The sequence below is a fragment of the Podarcis raffonei genome, chromosome 3 (assembly GCF_027172205.1).
Source record: "Podarcis raffonei isolate rPodRaf1 chromosome 3, rPodRaf1.pri, whole genome shotgun sequence".
Lineage (NCBI taxonomy): Eukaryota > Metazoa > Chordata > Lepidosauria > Squamata > Lacertidae > Podarcis > Podarcis raffonei.
In genome coordinates this window covers 87766386-87786906 of record NC_070604.1, presented here as the reverse complement: position 1 = coordinate 87786906, position 20521 = coordinate 87766386, and the positions used below count along the sequence as shown (strand labels likewise).

At 42.5% G+C, this 20521-nt stretch overlaps 2 protein-coding genes across 4 annotated transcripts in view; both read left to right on the top strand.

Annotated features, from left to right (window-relative positions):
• The first annotated feature begins 2002 nt into the window (after positions 1-2002).
• GLO1 (glyoxalase I) lies at positions 2003-11226 on the top strand. The gene is made up of 6 exons (XM_053382926.1): positions 2003-2176; positions 4041-4123; positions 5668-5808; positions 7408-7475; positions 9208-9297; positions 9451-11226. Exons 1-6 carry the CDS (start codon positions 2096-2098, stop codon positions 9555-9557), a joined length of 570 nt encoding a protein of 189 aa, XP_053238901.1. The 5' UTR covers positions 2003-2095; the 3' UTR covers positions 9558-11226.
• Positions 11227-15877: 4651 nt separating this feature from the next.
• Positions 15878-20521, top strand: part of BTBD9 (BTB domain containing 9) — a 160966-nt gene continuing 156322 nt past the window's right edge. For 2 of the 3 annotated variants that reach the window (XM_053382924.1, XM_053382923.1), the window contains exon 1: positions 15878-15985. The gene's annotated coding sequence lies outside the window, so the exon portion shown is untranslated. Of the gene's footprint in view, positions 15986-17275; positions 17614-20521 lie in introns of those variants that run through there. The other variant, XM_053382925.1, reaches the window with a different exon arrangement.

Below are 20521 nucleotides of genomic sequence, written 5' to 3'. Positions count from 1 at the left end.
ATCTAGAGGTTGGGCTGCCTCTCGAGATATCATTGCCAAACTCTCGAGATATCGTTCCCAAGAGGCAAGTGGGGGTCTATGTCAATGTTTGGATGCCTGGTGCCATTTTGAAACAAGATGGCAGATCAAAACGTGACTTTTGCATGAATTCATCTGTTTCTTGGCAAAGGGTTGGCTGCCTCTAAATATATTGCTGCCAAACTCAGCATGAGGATTCCCAATGTGTATGTGAGGGGTGGGGGTGGTCTTTGCCAGGCACCATTTTGATTGTGACTTTGCCTATTTTTGGTGTAAGTTTGGCTGTCTTTCAATATATTGTCGCCAAACGACATGAAGATTCCCAAGGTGGAGGCGGCATTCTTCATTAACATTTGGACACCGTGTGCCATTTTGATCCATTTAAAAATCACAATGTTTTGGGATTTCTAAGCTTCCTGAGCGGTTCTGGGTACTCTTTTAGTGATATCATAATACTGTAATGATATTAATCTTTCTCAGTGCCAGAGTTTTCCACTAGGACCCTAAAACCAATTTCCCAAGTAACTGTTAATTTAGAGCACAAAACCATACTTTGCACATTGTGCTCATTAGCATTTAACAGTTCAATTATACACGTGTGTTTAGGATCATAGGCTACATCTCATTCTGTTCCTTGGTCACCTACAATTCCCCAAGTTTCCATGAAAAAGGGATTATGAAAGTGCTGTGAGAGCGGTTGCTCCGGTAAGGCAATAGGGCTACAGAATTCTTTAGGAAGTTTATCAGGTGATACCATAGTGCTTTAAAAGTACGACATGCGCGCGTGGCCCATGTCTTTCCAACAAGCTGCTGTTGCGTTGCCCAGCCAAACTCCACCACCACTCCCAACCAAAGACAACTCTTGCTACACATAGATTTGGGTCGTTCTCTGACCCTCTATGCGAACCTAGCCAAGGACTATCTCCTTGACCTTCTTCTTCATGGAGATAAATGTCTCACACTGCCACAAATGAAAGAGGCTGTTAGCTTTGTTTCCCCATCTTAGAATATTTGTGCTGCAAATGGGCTGTCTATAAGCTTCTAAAGTAAGAGGTAAAAGAATGGGCATCCCTGAAAGGATTTTGACAGTATTGCTGAGGATAAATCAAATGAGGATCAGTAGCTGGTCGTGCTTTTTAAAGTTATCCTGCTTTTTCTACATTCTAGGCTTATCACAGATGATGTCTCCATTACTAGATAACTGCAAACACACGCATTCTCCATGAGAATCAGTAGCACAAGCTTTTGAACACTTGCTTTTTAAAAGAAATAGTGCATAAAGAAGGTATCATGGTTTTAAGTTTTATATACATACTGATTTTTTATTGGTGAAGTACAATAAAAGTGTGGCCTGAAATTCTGGAGGTTGACTTCCTTCCAGTATAGCAGCTTAAATTCCACAGTAAAACTGAAGCACTTTTCTTATCTTGATGCTCTATTTCTGTCGTATACTTTGGTGCATTACCACCATACTTGAGTCTGGTACGCAGCCTGTGGAAAAAGTCAGAAGTTTACATCAAAGACAGGAGCTAACATAAACCCATATCCATCAGAAAGTAAAGAGGTAGAAGTTCTACAACAAAATAAACAAGCTCAGCACATTAAATGGAATGAAGTTGTTGCATAGCATGGCAGGAGAGTTCCGCGACTTTCTTCTCGAATGCATGAGAAACCTGGCATTGACTTGAAAATGGTTACCAAGATTGTAAAATACTGTGCCTATAGTGCTTTCAGTGTCCGGGCTGGAATTTTTTAGCTAACCATTTTTTATGATCTGAATTAACATTTACTGCTTCCGCTTCCCTGAAAAAGGAACAGTGTCGCAATCTGCGAAGGACGGGATTAAAAATCACCGGCTTTGCTGGGGATTCTGGGAGTTGTAGGAACAGAGATTTCGTCCTAGGGAAGCGGCGCTGCTATAGGCGGAAGGGATTGCATGACGCGAGGTGCCCTGATTTGCATGACTGGTCACTATTGGCCAGAGATTCAGGGAACCTCGTTCTCCCTGTCGCGACAGCTAGACGCTTGTAGGGTTTAGGATCCACTCCGGGAAGCAGTTCGTCTCCAGAGCCTCAACATGTCCGAGCAAGGGGAGCCCGTCGGCCTCACCGATGAAGCGGCCTTCAGTGTCTGCTCCGACCCTCATCCCAGCACGAAGGTAAAGCGAGGAGATGATTTTTAATGTGTGCATATATAAAATGGAGGGAGGGTTGCTTTTTGTAGGGGGCGCAGAATTGCAAAGCGTTGGGAAGTTGCATTAACTCCTTGCAAGGGGACCTCTCCCTTTGCAAGCGGCGTGCAAAAGAGACGGGCTCGGTTCTCTTTTCGGGCTTGGAGATACAGAGCCGAGGCAGGGCCAGCCAGCGATCGCCTTTCACCCGAATATTTGCGTGGCTGAACTTTAGCGCCGTGACTCGAAGGATCATATCTCTCCCGGCATGCTTGAGCTCGCCGGCTATCGCGGTTTAGAGTCTCTGTGCGATCTGTTCTTGGTGAGGAGCTGTAATCTTTCCTGGGAGAGTATATAGCGAGATCCTTTAACCCACGTTTGCCTTGCTTTAGCTGTCCGTTTCTTACAGGCGCCCAGGCCTCTGCATTTCCATTTACTTGGAAATGCCCTACTAAGTAAAGCATTGTTCACAGGGTAATGCTACTACACACGCTTTACTGAGAAATAAGCCTCGTTGAGTTTGTGTAGGATTTCAGCATAACTGGTGTAAGGTTGTGGCCTTGCTTGGGCTGCACACTGAACCCATTAATAAGCCCCCTTCAACACAGTAGGACGGTTGAAAGAACCTGCTTGGAAATGTACTGCTAGTGGCTTTAAAATACAATTTCTTGCAATGCTTTTGCATGCATAGAAATAATCTGGAATAAAGACACTGTACTTCAAGCATAGGCAAACTCGGCCCTCCAGATGTTTTTGAGACTACAACTCCCATGATCCCTAGCTAACAGGACCCGTGGTCAGGGATGATGGGAATTGTAGTCTCACAGCATCTGGAGGGTCAGTTTGCCTATGCCTGCTGTACTTGAACCCCAATCAAAGCATTTTGCTCAGTCCCATTTGTTTCTGTGTCGGACTAGGACACAGAGTTTGACTGTTATTGCGCAGTCATATGTATTTTAAAAACTATTCTGGAACCGTTGCATCTGCAACCCCAGTTTAAAATACAGGCAATTCCCAATTTACACAGCGGTTAGGTTCCAAGGCAAGTGTGTGTGTGTGTGTAATTTATTTTCAATTTTTAAAAATCCAATATATGCCACACTGTATCAATACCAGATTACCCCACACATTTCTCATTAACATTAAAAAATAATCAAGAAGAACACATTTTTACACACACACCCCAAATCCCCATACTTCCCTCCACCCCCTCTTCTGGTTCTTTAAATAAACCAAATCATCTTACATTCCAGATCCCTTTACCCAATTTTCCAACTACTAAACAATTAAACTTGTGTTGTACAGCACAGATATTTTAAACATTCAGACCACTTTATACATTACACATCTATGCTTTCATGCTATTTCCCCTTCTAAAATTATCCTTACTGTTGGATCCAAAACATTGTGGGTCCTCTGAGAGGCCTAGTACTTCAGGCCTCTCAGTAATGCCAGCCTGGAGCTGTTGCAGTGAAATGGTAAGAAAAGCCATCCCTTTCTGCCCTTGCTGGCCAAGGTGGCCGTGTTTGGGATTTGGCAAAGACTCTTATTGCTCTGCTCCTCCTCCCCCCCCCAAGTTTTGCTTGCAGTGTAACAAAACAGTCTTATGTCTACTCACTCACAAATGAGTCTTGCTCTAGGCAGTGAGGCTTACTCTTTAATAAGTACGTTTAGGATTGTAGCCTTTCACTTTAACTACATAATTTGTTCATCTGGCACTATTCACAGAACAGTAATAATCTTGAAAGCATTAACTGTATAGTTTCTGTACACTTTACGTTTTGTATGTGGAGCTCGAATTAACAAAATCATTCAAGTAAAAGCTACATTGCAGTGTTATATATTTCTGTAGGATTTTCTGCTACAACAGACGATGCTCAGGGTAAAAGATCCCAAAAAGTCTCTGGAGTTTTATACTAAGGTTCTCGGAATGACGTAAGTACCAACTGATTTTTTTGGCTGGCTCTTTTTTTTCTCATTAGCGTCTCACAATCGTCTGTTCTAAACTGCAAGCGTGCCAGTCCTGTAAGGATACGACATTGGAGACATAATTGCATGACCTGCTTTTAGCATGGCTTAAGATGCAACAAATTTGAACAAGAATGTTTCTAAATATTTCATGTTGGTGATACAGAGCTTAACAGTGGGACATAAAAGTTCTGCCTCTCCTAGAACTGTGAAGTGATCCACGCCATGCTTGGTGAACAAACTGCTCATCTACCTGCCCCACCAACTGGTAGAAACTGGTCAGAGATTAGAGCTTGGTAATGTTGCCTATGAAACAGCATTCCTGAGTAGAAATTACAAGCCTTGGTAATTCTGAGTTCTCTCCACACCATGGAATTCTGTTTGCTGCTGGAGGGAGCAATGGGAGGTTGGAGAGGCCCTGTACTCTAGATCAGTGTTGGAAATTAGTCATGAGCCAGGCATATAGTTTGGGTCCAATTATGCCCATGTGGTGATCTCTGGATGCCAAGTTGGCAACTGATGAAAGCAAAATGTCACTTAGAGAAGGAGCTGAAATCTTTTCTTTGATGCCTGAATTTGTTTTATTCTGGGTTGTTTCTCTGATGTTTTAATGTGTTGTAAACGGCTTTGAGATTTAAAGTGGTACAGTGGACGCTCGGATTGCGAATGTGATCCATGCGGGATGCACTTTCGCAAACTGCAGCGTTTGAAACCCGCGTCTGTGCATGCACGGGTTGCGATTCGGCGCTTCTGCGCATGTACAAAGCGCGATTTAGCGTTTCTGCACATGCGTGACCTCCGAAACCCGGAAGTAAGCCGTTCCGGTACTTCCGGGTTTCAATGGTCTGTAACCCGAAAAAACGCAACCTGAAGCAACTGTAACCCGAGGTATGACTGTATAGAAATGAAATGAATAATAACAATAACAAAACCCTCTGAAGAAAAAAAGGCACCTAGACATAGAGCCTCAGCGGTGGTCGGTTTGGATTGCTGTCCAAGTAAGCATGCCGAAAAAACACGCTGTGCACTTTTTAAAATTAAAAGGCAAACTACCCCAACTATTTGTTTGCCTCTTCTTGCCTATGGCATACACATGGGGCATAGTATTGCCCCTTAAATGGCAGTGGTGAGAGTATCATGTTCTGCATTTCTGGCAGTCCTGTTATAACTATGAAGAAGAGGAGCAAATGTTGACTTTCTAGACTACAGTAATTGAGTGCGTTAGTCTTCTGCAGTAAAAACACCAAATTACCTTGTGGCGCTTTAAAAATAGATTATTGCCTAAGTTTTCTTTTGATCTATCTCTGAAGTGGATTCTTGTTTGCAAAAGCTTGCATCATCATAAATTTGTTACCCTTTAAGGTGCCACAAGACTTATATTTTCTAAATGTTCATAACCTTTTGGACGTGAGCATGAGAACTTGATTACAAAACCTAGAATGTCTTTGGTGAGTGTGTTATCTGTCTGCTTTTCTCACATAAATTTAATTTCAAGCTGTTTATCTTTCTAGCCTACTCAACAAGTTTGACTTCCCTGCTATGAAGTTCTCCCTCTACTTCTTGGCTTACGAAGATAAAAATGATATTCCAAAAGATAAAAAAGAGGGAATTGCGTGGACTCTGTCTAGAAAGGGCGTATTAGAACTGACGCAGTGAGTGTTAAAACTGTGTTCTGTAAATCACGTTTTTTCCTTGTATTTTGATTATTCTGCTGGTTATTAATATAGTTGAAGCAGTGTTCAAGTTTCTTGTGAACAGAGTGCCTTTCTTACACACCAGCTAGCTTTAGGTGTTCACCTAAACCCTCCTGGACATTCAAACTGGAGTGGACTGTCCCAGATTACACATGAAATGCAGAAGTAGCAGCTACAGAATGAAAATTACCTCCTGGCAAATGTTTAGTCTGCAAAGTTTAAAATGTGGCAAGAGGTACAGAATTGTTTCTGACAGCAAAGAAGTTGTGTTCATTATACAAACTCTGCTTCTCAAAGCATATGCTTGTCACTTAACACTGAAATAAAATGCACATATTTGGCATATGTTGCAAATCATAACAAAATCTATTTTGGTGCTTGTCAGTATGTCACCATATGATGCTAGTGTGAAAATGAAAGCATATCCAGAATGTTTTGACTAAAATGTTAGGCATCAGTAGATGCTAAGAATAAATCCTAATATATTCTTGTCACTTAACTACAACAAAACTCCCCCTCAAATGTCTAGTACAGTGTACATGGCTGGAAGCAGAGCACTGATTAAATAATAGACTGAACTTTGCCTGCGCCTTCCCTTATTTCGGTGCTAGGACAAGCTTGTTCGTCGCTCTCTGAAATTGCATTTGAGACTTTTTGATTTGGTGTGCTTTTTTGTGATTAATGAAGGGGCAGCACTAGAGAGTGGGAGCAATGCCTGTGATTGTCCTTTCTGTTTCACTACTATCGCCCCCATCTACACTATGCGTTTGAAGCAGTATCCTGGAATCTGTAGTTTGTAGTGGATGCTGAGAGTTATTAGGTGACACCTATTCCCCTCACAGAGCTACAGTTCCCTGAGTGGTTTAAACAGTCAGTCTTTCTTCCCAGGGGAACTTTGGGAACCTCAAAACATGGTTCCGCACAAGAAAATGGTCAGTTGAGCTACATTGCTTCTGTCAGGCCAGTTTCTGACAAAAAGTTTACAACATTTGCCAGCTCTTTTTCAAGTTATGAAAAAAGATCCTGTTTGTCCTCCAAATTCCTTCTAGGTTCTTATGGGGTTTTTTCACACACCTATCCTGGAATTCCATTCCATTATACTTCATAGTGGTTTTTTTTTTGTCATTTCCCCCCACATCTGCTCTAGCATTTCTACGATGCAACTGGTTTTTGATGCTGATTCTTCAGTCTTCCATCTTCTTGGCCTTAGTTTGCTTTGAGCAAAACATAATTACAAATATAAAATGGTTCTAATATTTGTCAATGAAGTGAAAAGACTTCCTTCAATAAAATGGCTTTTTCAAGTGAATAATGTTATATTACTATCATCTTAATCCATGACTTAATATTTTGTTTAATATTGATTCTAGTAACTTGGAAAGGTTCATCATTTTATCTGTTCATGTTGTATACCCCTGATGGCTGGGTCTCTTCTCCTCACAAGCACTGTTAAATGTTCTCTTTTGCTATTGTTATAACTGTGTTTATCACCATGCATTCTTATTTTTGTTCTTATTCTCTTTCCCTCCCCACCCCCCACATCTCCTTCTTTTCTAGCAACTGGGGCACTGAAAATGATGAGAGTCAGGCTTACCACAATGGCAATTCAGATCCCCGAGGATTCGGTATGTTGTAAAGCAGGGGTGGTTAGCCTTTTTAGGATCAAGGGCTGCATTGACCCATGGTCAGTCTCTTGGGGCCAAAGTGTAAAAGTGGGCATGGTCAATTAAAAAGGATACATTCTGCAGGGTGGGGTTGGGGATCTTGGAAATCACCAGAACAATTTGGAATCACAATAGGGTACCAGCAAGAATGGTCAGTAAAACTAAATAAATTATTATTATTATAATTTTAAATGACAAGTGGGCGGGGGGGGTCTTGGAAGGTCACAAAAAGAGATTTTAGTATTACAATGGGTAACCTAAGGGAGTAGTCGGTAATTTTAAAAAACACTTTTTAAATTGGGAACATTTGCCTCAGGGTAAAAAGCCTCTTGGGGGAGGGGCAGATGCAGGCCGTGGTAAGTCACCCCTGTTGTAAAGAAAGCTGATGTGGGTAATGCTCACATTTCTTTTTCTTCCCGTGAATTTCAACAAAACCTATCTTAACTAGTAGATGCCAAGAACATAGGTGTAATCCAATTCCAGAGTTTTCACCAGGTTTTATAGACTTAAAGCTAACTGGGGTAATTGAACTTATTATAAAGGCAGAATAACTGGATTCATAATTACTTCAGAGAATTTGGCACAAAATCTTGAGAGCAATTTCTACATCTTGAGGAAGCAACAGCAGTTAAGGGTGTGTCTTGAATAAATGTGTGGATCCGGTGCACACATTATTCTGCATCTTTCTCTTTCTGACGCACAGCCCTTTAGTAAGTGTTCCTCTAGGGAGGAAGAGAGTGCCATTTTCCTGTAGGTGCTCCAACTCTGATGGCAGTGACTCATAAACTGCAGGCAATAGTGCAGTTTATTTCAGTTAAAGTTGGTTTTTCAGTTGTGCGTGCCTTGTTGCCATTACCCTATCCCCCCGGTGCCTCACCAGTTTGGTTTGTCATGGGTGTTATTCCTGTCACATCATAGAGCTAGCCACAGTTGGAATGCCTGTTTTGATGGAAAGGTGACATAAAGCCAACTTAGATGGCTTCAGAAAGGGATGGGGAACCTGTGACCAGGTGTTGTTGGGACTATGACTTTCATCATCCCTCACTGTTGGACATGCTGACTGGGACTGATGGGAAGGCCACTAGTCCTGATGGGTATATGCTACCTCCAGGATCATCAGCATGCATTTAAATATCTGTTGCTGTGGTCCAACTGTGTGAGAAGGACGTGGGATGTGATGATGTGGGATTCCCCATAGGCTTCACAGCTCATTGGCCACTGGGGGGGGGGGACTGATGCTGCGCAAAATAGGCATTGGGTCTAATTTAGCAGGCTCACTCTTAAGCAAATGTTTGATGAACAAACTATGAAATCCTCTCCCCCACACAAAAACTATCAACCATTTAAAAGATGATCTGAGGATGGCCAGCTTCTGCATTCTGCTTTCCTGTTGTTGTTGGGTCTAGAAGCATATTTTCACACAACATTCCCCTGCATAAGAGGTCAGATATCAACAAGCGCTTCACAGTGATTGTCTCTGTGTACTCTGATGTAGCTCGGATTATGCATGCAATACCGTCCCCAGAGAACTGTAACGTACATTTATGCTATGGCATAAATTAACTCTGGTATATTAAGTGCACTTTCTACATTGTAACAAAAAAACTGATTTGCAATTGAGTTAAGAAAAGAAGGTTTTATTCACCTTTGTATTAAAAGCATCATTGCCTTTGGTTACTTTGTTGTTTTTCAGGTCATATTGGAATTGCTGTTCCTGATGTAAATGCAGCCTGTAAAAGATTTGAGGAGCTGGGAGTGAAATTCGTCAAAAAACCAGACGATGGTAAGTCTTCGGTGTAAATAGTGGCTCTCAAATTGTAAGTCGGCTCGTGTTTGTTTACTTGTTTTTTTGCTAAACTCGTTTTAGAGGCTTGAAACATGAATTTGTTGAGGACTTCTTCTATTAAAGCTTATAAACTATATTTCTCTTTTGTAGGTAAAATGAAAGGACTTGCTTTTATCCAGGATCCTGATGGCTACTGGATTGAAATCCTGAATCCGAACCATATGATAAATATAATCCCGATTGGAAATACTGCGTAGTGATCTTGCCATCAAGAGACCGAAAATTCTTAACAATGTCCTCCTGATTTAACAAAAAGTTGTTCTAGTCATTCGCCAAATGATAAACAAATAGGAATAAACAGTATTCCCTTTCCCCTTGCTATGTCTGCAAAGGTAGGAGATGGGAAACTTCCATTTCTAGCTTGTGGTGAGCTATACTTTACCATTTTGGCAATGCAGGAAGCTATGGTTTGCCACCCACAAACTTGGAAGTGTAAGCTTCTAATATCTTTTCCTAATGCACGAACAAATGCAAGGAAGATGCATATGAATGGGGCTTAGTGCTGCTTATTTTCATAAGAAAAGGCTATGGTTTGTGCTGACTGTATTTAAGAACCCACACGGTGGTGTGCACTTCCAAATGTACAACAGATAAACTGTGTTTTCGAGCTTCTTACCTTCTTTTGTCTTTGATCTGCACATTTCACAAGTTCTTTCCTGTCTGCACAGAGCAGCAGCATTTTGAGATGGAGCAACAGTCATAACTGGTTTATCAGTGGTTTGTGAATTCAGATGTAATGGCAGACAATAATTAGTGCAAACCATGATTGAGCCTAACACAAGTTCAAACATTTTTTAAAAGAAAATCCCATAGTTTGCCATACTGCTTGAATGTAGCCAGTATGTTCTGAAATTAGTTACTTGGTTTATCCTGCACAGAAATCATAATTGTAACCTTTTCGTAGCTGGCCACATTTTGTAGTATATTATGGCCAGATTCTTATTCTTAGTAAATTTTTAGTTTTGGTATGCAATATGGCTGCAGTTGCATTATTTAAACATGCTGGCAAAATACAAGACTGTTTAGATCTTTCATGTTTTATGAAGTGGAAGCAAATACTGAAGTCTTGCTCCTTTTTGATGGTGGCAAAGCTGCATTTGTTGAGGATTTTTATCATGACCCCTTCATGGGTGTATGACTACTTCAGCTGCAGTTACTAGTGATTAAGGCCCATTGAACTCGTGAGATATGCTTCTGAGTAAGACATATACTGTTAGTCTGCATTGTTCCTGAATCCTGTTGTTGCTTTGTGCCTTGAACCCAAGTGCACAAGTTACTATGAATGAAATGGCAGTGTGCAGTTAAAGATGAACAGGCAAGTGCTACACTTACGGTATGAATGCTACAAGTGCTTGAAGTGGGGTAGGATGCCATCCCACTTTTCAGGCAGACATAATTCACTTTGACTTAGCCATCCTGTTTTGTTCCTCTCCCACTTTGTGGACTACTGAATATCACACCCACAGGTGCCCTTCAGGAGCTAGGTGGCATGACGTGTATTTTCTTCTTAATATCAATTTTGTCTTGGTATACAGTAGCTCTAACATAAACTAAAGCCTAGATGTCTGAAATGTTAATGTACCACCTGTTGTGCTCTTTACCTGTCTTCGGTGGGTTTCTAGTTGTTTCCAAGCTCTCCCAAAGTTTACAAAACTGACACATGAACTAGTTGGTCTTCATCAGTGTTTAATTTGTATTGACACATTTAGACTATGCAATCCACACTTTGCCGAATAGCCCTGACTCAACTGTCTTTGTTAATTGGGGCATTGTTAGCAGCACTTTAGATCTCCTTTTGGGATTAACCAGCCTTGAGTGCAGTGTTGACATCAAATAATAATAATAATAAAAATTTCAAGTTAAAAACTCTGCGCGTCCTTCTTTTGTCAGAACACATGGAAGAATATGTAAATGAGGAACAAGGTGCCCTGCACCATTCTTCCCTTCCCCCAAAAAAACCTCTTCTTTTGGCACCCTCCCATGCAACTCTTCAGAATACTCTGCTTGCCTGAGAGGAAAGGAACAACTGTAATGACTGTGAACAGAATTGCTGGCAGAGCTGAGTTTGTCTGGGTCACTTCACATAGAACAGAAGGAAGCTGCCTTACACAAGCAGCTCTTGGTTAGCACAGAACTGGTTGTTGAGATAGTCCTGGAAGTTGAGGTACCCTAGGGGTGGGGTTGGTGTTCAGGGCAGAGCTGTGCCTGGTTCAGGAGCTTGAGGAGGAACACATCGGCCAGGGCAGTGCTTCTCAATTTATCACATGTTTATCGTTTCTTGGCTAAGTTAAGCTTCATGATGCTTTGAAAACTTATTTGGAGTTGAATATTTCGGTGACAGTTCAAGGTAATGTATATAAGCAACCTTCTTACTGGCATCTTTAATAATGTCTTTTAATCTATAATACATAATTGAAAAGTTTGCTACTTCTAGCCAGCATAATTTTAAAGCCCCATAGGGGGTGTATAAACACATTAAAAATGTATTTGCTTTAATCATGGGTAGAGCGCTCAAATGGGAAGGGAAATCATTAATCTAAAATACACTTGCTTTTTCAGTGTTAGTGTGTAGGCTGCATAATTGTGAAGACAACAGATGTGGCTAACACAAGCTATAGCTTCACTCAGTCATTCCACCTCCCTCCTATTTAGCTAAAAATGGAGATTGTCAAAACATGGAAATGAGTTCCAGTCCCCCACCTTCTTGTCCTCATATCTCACTTTGAGCAATTAGTATCTCACAGTTAGCAGTGGAAGCTATTGAATCCTTTCGGGAAAAGACTTGGAACTAATAATTACATAACAGTTGTGCTTTCTTAGGTGCTGTATCATGTCATAGTTTTTAGAGCCCTGTCTGAAAACTGCAGTGCATGTAGACTACAGTTGCTAAGAGCAAAAGGACATTGGTTCACAGTTTTCTAAAGTCAAGCCTCTATTGTACACTCCAAAGAATTTCTACATTGAAAGAGAATAATAACTTAAAACATTTATGAATAGCTTTACCTAAGCCAACTGTAATTTTCTTTTGGAGCACCAGGGTCCATTTAAATGACTGACCAGTTGCAGCCACTGTGAGGCCACTGAAAACCACTGATCTGCTTAGGAACTATAAGTGGGACATTTTACTGAGGTCATTAATTAGATCTTTCACCAAAGGAGTAAAGTTAAAAGTGATTCAGCCTAAGGGGTTGTAAGTTAAGGAGGAGGAGGAGGAGGAGGAGAAGAGGAGGAGGAGGAGGAGGAGTTTGGATTTGATATCCCACTTTATCACTACCTGAAGGAGTCTCAAAGCGGCTAACATTCTCCTTTCCCTTCCTCCCCCACAACAAACACTCTGTGAGGTGAGTGGGGCTGAGAGACTTCAGAGAAGTGTGACTAGCCCAAGGTCACCCAGCAGCTGCATGTGGAGGAGCGGAGACGTGAACCCAGCTCACCAGATTTCGAATCTACTGCTCTTAACCACTACACCACACTGGCCATGAGTTAGGTGTTATGTAGCTGACAGGTTGAGACAGGGAAGCTCTTTAAAGGGGTGTCTGGATCAATTTCAATATGGGATCCATTAGACTTATCAGAAAAAAAATATAGCTCTGCTACGGAGAGCCTCAGTACCAAGAATGAGATTGATAGAAGAAATGCTTTAATGTTTTAAAATACATCAATACTTTCATAGAGTGTGCGTATGTAAATAAATGGACATATCTGCATGTTTATGGATATACTGGGTGGTTTTTAGAGCTAGTCCTCCTCAAGAGTAGACCCCTTGAAGTTAATGGGCATGATTAAGGTTCCTTAATTATAGTTGGTCCACTCTAAGTAGGACTTAGTTGAGTACAGCCCATTTAGAGTTGGAATAAAAATTCTTTTTGGTATGCTGCCTCATGGACTTGCTTCCTAACATTGTTAGGGAGAAGCCTTCATCCGTCTAATGAAGAAAGAAGCTTCTAATGTGCAGAGAAGTAATCGCAAACTAGGATTCATAAAAGAGTCACTCCTAAATTTCACATGACATGTCTGTTTAATCTCTTAGCAGATGAGAAAAATACAGAAGACAGGAAGATAGTTTTCGTTGCCATCTGAAATTGTAAAACTGGTTGTGTGTGAGAGTGAGAGGCACCTGGCAGATTGCTGTAAATGTAGCTGCTGCATGTTGGGTCACAAGCTGCGAATGCCCGAGTTAGAAGGAAAGTGTTTGCATATTTGAGTGTGTACTTGCACTGAGCTTCTACACTGGCTTAGTGCTATATTTGAACTTGGAGAAGTTCCTGCTGCTGGAAAGCTTTCACTTTATGACTTGTGGTACATACATTCACTTTCAAGTTTAGCAGTAAAATGGAGTGCAGTTGGTGACGCAGGAAAGGTAGGACATGCCATTTATGAAGGGGCCTTAATTAATTTAGCCCGGGCTAAGTGTTTTAAAGATTTCTTTTGCTTCTTTGCAGGTTGGGTGGGTTAGGTATCCAGTATTCTGTGGTGTTAGTGAAAGGAGGGTATTGCAGAGACTGAAAACGAAACTCAAGTACAAACTGAACTGTGAACCAGAGGGGGCAGAGTTTGTACTGGGCTAGATGTTCTGAATGAGGGTCTCTGTATAACAAATGAGGGTACCTTCATTTTCCCTACTGCCAACATTGAGGACCATCTTACCCAGAAGGGAGAGATCACTGAACACACACCATCTAACATCAATTGAAATGCATTTCATTTCTCTCTCTGGCCTAATTTTTATAAGATGTGGGCCACCATGAAAACAATCTTAATTTTATACTCAAATGGGCCCGTGATTGTATGTGCCTTTCTGCATTTAAACATGAATAAGCTGATGTGGAAAGCTTACATGCCCTCACTGGGCACTTCTGAGGCTCCAGCAGCTGGGCAAGGGAGGTGGGGCTTGGGCTGGGGCTTAGAGGCTGAGACCAGGGATAACAGCAGCCCCAGCCTGCACACTGCCCTCTCATCTGCTCGCCTAGATGCCAGCAGTGATAGCGGTTAAGTCCCCACAGTGGCAAGGGGCTCATGGGTCCATGCCAAGGCTGCCAGCAGGGAGGAGAGGAGGGAGGGCGCCCCAGAAGAGGAGGAGGTAGGTAGGGAATCGGGAGCCTTACCTTTGCTTTCACACAGCAGCAGCAGCTGCAGTGGAGGCTGGGGTGGCTCAGCCCAAATTTTGGGGGACCAAAAGGGTCTTGGCCTCTTACGAGTTAGCACCTATGCTTGTGCCCAAACGTCTTCTTGGTGATGCTATGGGGACTGTCTTCCCACAGGCCAGTGTCACCAGTATCTCCTGCCTTGATTTTCTCCCCCTCCCCCCAGGATAGACAGGTTCAATAAAGTAAATATGTGTGTCATGCTCATGCCCTTTGGGGAGGTAGCTCTGGTTTGCATGCCATCAGTTTCAAGGATTAGAAAAAAGGATGCCCTGCTTGTGTTTTATACCAGCTGCTGTGAGTAATTCAATTGCTGGTTTGAATGTTTTTAGGGTTTTTCAGTGCTCAGAACTTGTAAAAACATAACTTGTTTTTCCTCATATTTGTCCTTGTTGCTCTCATTAGATCCTCATAGAATAGTCAGCAAAAGCTATGATAACATCTCTCAGTGGGCGGGGTGCCTTTAGGCTTTGGTCCTAGGCTACAGTAGGGCCTTTCCATATCTGTCGTGTTACACATTTCTGGAAGCAGGCTCTTCTGCCATTCAATAAGAAAACCCACTTGTTTTGTTAAAACTCCCAAGTGAATATTTGGCATCTGGGCCTCTTTTCTTGGCCATAAAGATTTAACTGGAAGTTTTCTTTTGGCTATTTAATAAGAATTTTGTCAGAATGGCAGAGGCCCAAGTCCATAGCCGCTTTGGCTTCTACATTCACTTTTTGACAGTGTTTTTTTTGTTTTGTTTTGTGTGTGTGTGTTTTCATGTAGGGTTGGCAGGTGTCTGTCTCAGGAGACAATGGAAGTGTGTGCTTTCATGGGTGAAGGCTGTTAAGAGAGTTATAGAGCAGGCCATGGCGAAAACGAGATATGAAGGCGTCTGGTTCTGCTGCTGCAGATGCACCATGGTGTTTGTCCTTTCTGTGCTCTTCCCAGTGGTGCCTCCTCCTCTGGTCACTGCTGTGGCTACAGGACCCGACTGTCAGTTTCCATGCACTGCCATCACCTGCAAGGAATTCCCACAAGGCCGGGTTGGTGCTGGCAGCCTTCATGCCATGTTTGCAGACATCTTTGCAATGCAGAGTTGTTCTGGTGCCTGAAGCCAGCTCCCCGTAGAGCAGAGGCTCTTGGGCCTCTGCCATTCTGACAAAATCCTTATTTATTTATTTTTTAAAAGTCTCCCAGGAAAACTCATAGCTATAAGTAAATAAATGCAAACAGACTGAGTGTTTGGAAACCATTTATACACTTTTCCCAGAACTGAATCTCCACGTATGTTTGTGTCTTTGGCCCAACCAGGTATGAAGGATCTTCTAAACTTTTTAGTATCTCGCTGACGCACTCCTGCGCCCTGCTATGGACGTCAGCGCGCAGGGCCGGCGGGAGCGTCGTTGCTAGGTGACGTCAGCGCGCCGGCTGACGCGCGGACGCGACAGCCGGTGTAGGAGGGGGGGGAGGGGGCCGCGCTCGAGCTCGCCAGCCCGGTAAGTGTGGCGGAGGGATGAGGGGGCTGGACTGGGCTGCCTGCGCCCTGCGCCGTCTCGCTCGGGCCGGCGGGTGGGGAGAGGGGCGGACCCTTGAGGGGCGGGGCCCGGTTTCCCTCCCCTTCCCCGCCGCCCCACCCCCCACCGGTCCGGTGCTTGGGGAAGTGGGGCGGGGTGGGAGCCTGCCCTTTCCCTGGGTCCTGGTGCGTTTCTCTCTATTGGGGTCGTTGGGGAAAGAGGCAGAGAAACGTAAGGCCGGGATTGTGGGCGGCGGACGCGCCGCCTGCCTTTCGCTCGCGGCCCACGGTGGCCTCGCGACAAGATGGGCGGTGGGTGGGTGGGCGCACCTGGCGTTGCATGGGGGCGGGGCTGCCCCTGACCTTGCAGCCCTCCCCGCCCCCAGGATACGGGGCAGGTCTTCCTGGACCCTTCAGGCGTGGTGGGTGAGAAAGTATGCTTTTGAGGGTTTTCACAGGACAGGCAGGCCTCTTATCTGAGGATGCTCTGGACGCCTGTCTTTGAAGCCCAAACCTTTACTTTTTATTTTTAACAGGAATTCGGTGCAGTTCAAGCTGCACTAGCTGCCCGTAGCTGCTTTCTTTGGGTGCTGACAAAAAATTAGCAGTAGGCTCCCTGGTTTGACAAGGAAGGGCTTGCTTCTGCATAGCGGGGGGTAGGATTGCAGCCTTGACCCATTTCCCTCCTTGCAGTTTGTGCTAAGTAATGATAATGATAATAATAATAATTATATATATATGCTCCTCATCTGACTGGGTTGCCCCAGCCACTCTGGGCGACTCCCAACAAAAGATAGTACAGTAAAAGAAAAATACCACAAGAACAGTGTTGTTCTTGGGTTGGGAATTGTATCTATGCTAGTTGCTGGAGAGCCTTTTCTGTGGTGGCACCTGGACTTTGGAATGCTCTTTTCAGGGAGGTTTCACTGGCACCGTAGCTACAATCTTTTTGGCATAAGGTTAATCCAATTTTAATCAGCTGAGCTTTTGGTTTTAATATAATTTATTTTTATTTGCTATATTTATATCCCACTTTTCCTCCAAGGAGCTCAAGATTGCATATATGGTTCCTACTCCTCTCTGTTTTATCATTGTAACATCACTGTGTGATAGGCTTAGTTAGACTGAGAAACTGGTCCAGGGTAACCAAGTGATGCTCATAGCTGAGAGATGATTTGGACCATTGGCTCCCCAGTCCTATAACTTGTATGAAGATGCTGTACTGTCTTGTTATATTGTGTGTTTGTTAATAATAATAGTAATTATTATTCTTATTATTATTATTTTATTTGTACCCCATCCATCTGACTGGGTTGCCTCAGCCATATATAAAATGTAACAAAACATTAAACATTAGAAAACTTCCCTATTTAGGAAATCTTTCCAAAGGTTGTAGATTTACTTTTCTCCTTGACATCTGATGGGAGGGCGTTCCACAGGGTGGGCACCACTACCGAGAAGGCCCTCTGCCTCGTTCCCTGAAACTTCACTTCTCACAGTGAGGGAACTGCCAGAAGGCCCTTGGTGCTGGATTTCAGTGTCCTGGCTGAATGACAGAGGTGGAGACACTCCTTCGGGTATACAGGGCTGAGGCCGTTTAGGGCTTTAAAGGTCAGCACCAACACTTTGAATTGTGCTTATTGGAACCCGTTGGGTGGAGGATGGTTTAATTTTTTTAAAAATAAAACTTTTTGAAACTAGTGTTTTGCTTGCACAGATTCCTTATTGCTTCTGTTACCAACTTCAGTATAGAGCAGGGCTTTCTGCTTTTTCTATAGCTATCCAGAAGTGCAATGATAAACCAAGATGTAAAAGTGAAACTAAATTAGGAGGGCAAGGAGGCAGTACAGTACATGCTTGAATTTGTTCCAGCTCATCCACATAATGCTTAATTATGGTTTGGTGTGTCAACACGATCATTGCAAGTAACTATACTACAAATTGTGCACAAATTGCTTAAGTCTGGATGCATTGAAACTGCATCAGAGTAGTGAATTTGTAATTTTGTTGTTGTCATTACCTCCACCTGTCAGTGTTTCTATCTTGGAAATCGTAGATACTTACAATGTGGTGTTCCATTTTCCAGGTTGTGCAGAGATTTTAATTCTGAAAGCCACAATCTCAGATATTTTACAAATAGACCCAAAGTTACCAGTTGTAGAGCACCTGTGTAATTTTCATTAGAAAGCCATCTTTCATGTATTCCTGTTGTATATTTAGTGGCATCTACTTTACATCTGTTTCAGTTATTTGTACAGGTTTCTTGTTTTCCACGTATAAGTCTGATTTGTAATAATTTGGTTATTATAATAATTTCTGAAAGGAGTTATTTACATAATTACCATTTTGAATCTCTTAATTGCTTGTCTTCCTTTTGTTGCATTTGAATCCAAGCTGTCATGACAGTTTTTCATATGCATATGTGAACACAGTGCATATGCACTCTTTGCCATAACAGAATTATCATTGCATCCACTTTTTTATTTAGATTTACAACTTGTGTAAAGCTTAATGACTTGCGTGAAGAAACAAACCAAGCACTCCCTCCCCCTGTATAAACTATCATCAATTTGATGTTTTTCTTGTTTTTCTGTATTGTGCTTTTAGTCTGTATGTTGCCTTTGTTATATTGTACAGTATATGAAAGTGTGGTTTATAAATATTTAAATTAAATAAATCGAAAATTTCTGACCCATTTATAACCCTGAGCTCTAAATGGACATTTAAAAATAGCTATACACTCAAAGCAGTATTCATTGGTTCTTTCTCTGTTCATTTTATCCTCAAAGAAATCTTGTATAGACCTTTTTGTTCACAAGTCTGAACAACATAATAAATCCAGGTTAAGTACCTATGGTTTAACTTAACAATTGCATTTGGACTGCCTGCATGGTATGTTTTGGGCCTAATATCTTCTGTAAGGTAGATCAACATGATTCTTTCCAGGTGGCAGATACAGGCTTAAAATCAACAAGTGAGGTTAGGGTGGAGGTAGATTTGAACTTCTTCAGTTATTGTAGGCACTATGCTGCACGAACTCTCCTTTTTGCAGTAACTAGATAGACTGAAATAGACAAACAGGGCTTGGCAATTAAAATGAGTCAAAGAAACGAAAATGAAAGCAGACAGAAGTCTTTCAAAGGTGCCACTCCTTTTTATAGTATTGAGATTAAGTCAGTGCAAAAAATACTTTCTGCACTTATGATTATAATACTTAGTTTTGTTTTGGCCTCTGGTACTCATCAGGTGCTTTTCAGACCAGGACACATGGCAATGCTTAGGGACCGAAGCTACAATGATCCCTATCGCTTTCCCAACTCAAGTTGTGGAGCTCTGGAACTCCCTCCTGCTCAGACAGCTACACTACCCTTGAGTAGTGCATCAGGTAGTGCTGGTGGGCCCTCCTGAGACCTTGGGCAGCTGACGCGCACCTCCACAACAACCCTGCCTTAGTCATGCACACTTAAAATCCTCAGTTACACAAAGTCAGAGTTTTCCAAACTTTTCATGTTGGTGACACACTTTTTAGACATGCATCATTTTGCGACCCAGTAATTCAATTTTAGAGGGATGCGGGTGGCGCTGTGGTTTAAACCACAGAGCCTAGGGCTTGCTGATCAGAAGGTTGGCTGTTCAAATCCCCGCGACGGGGTGAGCTCCTGTTGCTCAGTCCCTGCTCCTGCCAACCTAGCAGTTCGAAAGCACATCAAAGTGCAAGTAGATAAATAGGTACCGCTCCGGCAGGAAGGTAAATGGTGTTTCCGTGCGCTGCTCTGGTTCGCCAGAAGCCATGCTGGTCACATGACCCGGAAGCTGTACGCTGGCTCCCTCGGCCAATAAAGCGAGATGAGCGCCTCAACCCCAGAGTCGGTCACGGCTGGACCTAATGGTCAGGGGTCCCTTTACCTTTACCTTAATTCAATTTTACTAGCAAACCGGAGGTTAAACTAACCTCTTTCCAGCCTCAGGAGGAGTGTGGGGAGTGTTTGCACGGCACACCTACACATTGTAGCTGACACACTAATGTGTCATGATACAGTTTTGGAAGCTGTGCTCTAAGTCATTTTCCTGTTGTTCAATAGTTTATCCTGTAAGATTTGCTGTTCCTACTTGCTGACATGACACAAATTCTGTTCCACAAATACCTTTGGACAGCTCAACATGAATCTGATTTAATTTTATTCTGTATATATGTGTATTTAAAATTCAATTTACGTTTATATCTTTTCCTTCTCCCAAGGACCTCAAGGTATTTTGCACTGAGCTATTCATCTTAGCCTCAGAATTACCTGTGAGTTAGGGGAGAGGAATGCATGTTTGAGTGGTGGAGATAAACTGGATCAAGGTATCTGCTTCATGCCTTGAGTGGGAATTTAAATCCAGATCTTCCTCAGTTCACATCCAGCATGGTATTCATTGTGCAACACTGGTTCTTAGTTATTAAAAACTTATATTCTGCCTTTTGAACCAGGAAATTTGGAAAGGTGACTCACAGATACACATTAAAACAACAAAAATG

What these genes read in the sequence shown, in the direction of transcription:
- GLO1 (XM_053382926.1), top strand. Translation starts at nt 2,096, where the DNA reads ATGTCCGAGCAAGGGGAGCCCGTCGGCCTCACCGATGAAGCGGCCTTC. An exon ending in ACCCTCATCCCAGCACGAAG is followed by an intron (nt 2,177 to 4,040) that starts GTAAAGCGAGGA and finishes ATATTTCTGTAG; the next exon opens with GATTTTCTGCTACAACAGAC. An exon ending in TTCAGATCCCCGAGGATTCG is followed by an intron (nt 7,476 to 9,207) that starts GTATGTTGTAAA and finishes GTTGTTTTTCAG; the next exon opens with GTCATATTGGAATTGCTGTT.